This window comes from Dermacentor albipictus, chromosome 1 (assembly GCF_038994185.2).
Source record: "Dermacentor albipictus isolate Rhodes 1998 colony chromosome 1, USDA_Dalb.pri_finalv2, whole genome shotgun sequence".
Classification (NCBI taxonomy): Eukaryota; Metazoa; Arthropoda; class Arachnida; order Ixodida; family Ixodidae; genus Dermacentor; species Dermacentor albipictus.
Genome location: NC_091821.1, coordinates 517,515,667 through 517,518,622, shown reverse-complemented (window position 1 = coordinate 517,518,622; position 2,956 = coordinate 517,515,667). Strand labels below are relative to the sequence as shown.

General features: G+C 47.1%; 1 protein-coding gene across 1 annotated transcript; it reads right to left on the bottom strand.

The window, feature by feature from the left end:
- Positions 1-596: 596 nt before the first annotated feature.
- LOC135912434 (uncharacterized) lies at positions 597-1,852 on the bottom strand. The gene has a single exon (XM_065444884.2). It carries the CDS (start codon positions 1,700-1,702, stop codon positions 680-682), a length of 1,023 nt encoding a protein of 340 aa, XP_065300956.1. The 5' UTR covers positions 1,703-1,852; the 3' UTR covers positions 597-679.
- Positions 1,853-2,956: the final 1,104 nt, after the last annotated feature.

Below are 2,956 nucleotides of genomic sequence, written 5' to 3'. Positions count from 1 at the left end.
ATGATACATTCTCGGGGCTGCTTGTTAGTATCAGGTCAAGCGTGTTTGCTGATTCTCGTGAGACACGGGTTGGTTGGGAAATTAATTGAGTGAGGTTAAAATTTAAACAGACATCGATGAAGTTCTTCTCCTCTGCATGACACGTTATTGTGGAACTAGCTATGTTCTGCCAATCAATATCCGGGTAATTAAAATCACCAAAAAGAAGAATACGGGCATTTGGATATGTGCGGACAAGTTTATGAAGGATGTTGTTCAGATGACGTGGGAAGTCTGGATTAGTCTGGGGGGGCCTGTAGCAAACGCCAAGCAGAACTGTTACGGGGGGAGCGCAGCAGATGAGCCATATGGCTTCACTGTCGGATGTGACGTCAACAACAGAGCATGATATGCCTCGATGAATGGCAATGAGAACACCGCCCCCCCGTTTGCCTTTTCGATCGTTTCGATACACGTCGAAATTGGGTAAATCGGCCAAAATTTCCGTATCCGTTACATCACTATTTAGCCAAGTTTCTGTTAGTATTAGTATGTTGCTCCCGGATGACGACATGATGTTTGATATGAGTTCGCGCTTTGGAAGAAGACTACGGATGTTAGTGAATATTATCGAAAACGAGAGAACATTGCGCGGTGGAGCGGGTCGACGATTTGTTAAAGTTTTGTGACGGGGCAATTGCTATGCTATTTCCTTAACGGTTTGGGATGATGCGTCAAATACATAGCGTTTTGGGCCGATGTGCAGGGTTTTGAAGCGCAAGGAGTACTTGTTAGAATTGGCTTTGGCAAACACTAACAACTGTTTACGCGCATGGCGAACGGTGCGGGAGAAGTCCTCTCCAATACTGTAGCTTGTGCCTTTCAATTTACGGCCATTTGATAGCAGTGCGTCTTTGGTTTTATGAGATAGGAATTTTACGATTACGGGACGAATTCGATTGGCTGAATGATTTCCGAGGCGATGCGCTCTTTCAATGTCGTTAGGTTCCAAGGTTATATCAAGATTTTTCCGGCAAACATCGATGACTAGTTTTTCTGACTCGGCCCACGTTTCAGCGCTAGCAGGGTCGGGGATACCATAGAAAATAAGGTTATTCCGACGCGATTGGTTTTCCGCGTCATCCAGGCGTGTTTCTAGTTCGTTAATCTTTTTAGCTTGGTCGATTGTGGTTGACTGTATTATTTCAATATCGTTTCTGAGGTGAAGAAGTGTGTGGTAATGCGTTTCGAGATCGGCCATTCGTTTGTCAAGGCTTGCTATGGTTTGGTCTGTTGTGTTCAGCTGTGTTTTGAGGCCCTGTATTTCCGTAATCAACAGGGTCTGTCCCGCGCTTAGCTTCTGTAGTTCGGCGAGTACAGCAGCGTTGCCCTGAGGGCCAGGGTTAGTCTCAACATCACCTGATAGCATGAGCAAGGAATGAATTACGTGAGCACACTCAACGGCAATGGCAACACAGCAGTGCGGGCTCGGAAACTGCACCAATATATAATTACTGGATTTTTTAGCGAAGAGGGCATACGATGAACTGACCTGCATCGCAAAGGTAAGCGGATTAGGTGGCTGCGCTGTGGTGCAGTCACCGAGCCCACGAAGCGGCGTCAGCGGATGAAGCTCTTTTATGCATGTTGGCACTGTCGCTGATGTCGATGCGGCCATCCATGGTACTGTGATTTCCGGTGTGTGCAGCTCCTCTGGCGGCATATCCAGTAGGGACGAGCATCCGTCGGGAGGTGGATGGCAGGAGCCAGGGTCATCCCCAGTGTACGGCAGTGCGCACACCGATGACGCCCCCGTAGACAGGCCTGCCAGGGACGGCAGCAGTAGGCTGGCAAATGCGAGGACGGTCGTCTGCGTCGCAAAGGTAAGCGGATTAGGTGGCTGCGCTGTGGTGCAGTCACCGAGCCCACGTTCACTGTTTATTACGGATGACATTTGGCAAATGATGGTCAATGATACAAACAGGTTCACACAACAAGTGTTGAAGTCAACTACTCCTAAATCTAAATCACGCTTGAAAAATTGGACGGAAACCAATGCCAAAGAAATTAAAGCATTTATTCGAATACTGATTTGTATTGGTCTCCTCTGTCTTCCTACTCCGAAATCTAAATCAAAGTTGAAAAATTGGATGGAAACCAATCTCCAACAAACGAAAGCATTTGTTGGAATACCAATTTGTACTAAACTCGTCCATCTTCCTATCTGAGTCACTACTGGGCAAAAAGTAGCCTGTATGGTGTTGAACTCATTCGTCAAAATATGAGCCGTGACCGCCTTTTCCCTACTTTTGAGGTTCCGGCATTTTGCGGACAATTAACTGGTTGCAGAGTTGCAGGATCATGTCTTTAAGATCCATCCTCTGGTAGAGAAATTGAACCAAAATTTTGGCACTGTGCTTGAGCCAGGAAAGGAGGTTGTGATAGATGAAACAATAGTGCCATGGCGTGGCAGACTTTCGTTCTTACAGAGTCAGGCTGTTCAAGGCATGTACCAAAGACGGTTACAGGCTGGGTTATATGCCGGAAAGTGTGACTGAACAGTTGGCATCGGACGTGCCGAAGATGTATGCTTGAAACTCCTGCAAAATTACAAGGAAGTTGTGTGCCCGCTGTACGTAGACAACTTCTACATGAGCTTGCCGCTCACTTTTCGCCTTCTAAAGGAAGACACTTTCATTCGTGGCACAGTTCGCTCAGTGAGGAAACGGCTGCCAAAAGACCTCGCTGAAGTAAAGGTTGCAAATGGCAGTGTTACCGAACTTCAGTCCAAAAATGGAGTGAAGGCACTGAAGTGGATGGACAAGAGGCCTGTTCTGATACTCACATCTGTCGCCAAACATGAAGCAACTTTGGTGGACAGTGGAAAGAAAACAAGGGACGGCGCACCAATCATGAAACATCAGGCCGGTCTCGATTACAATGCAGGAAAAAAGGGCGTCGACTAGACCAAATGACG

Excerpts from the sequence above, each read along its gene's own strand:
- LOC135912434 (XM_065444884.2), bottom strand. The coding sequence starts at position 1,702 with ATGCCGCCAGAGGAGCTGCACACACCGGAAATCACAGTACCATGGATG.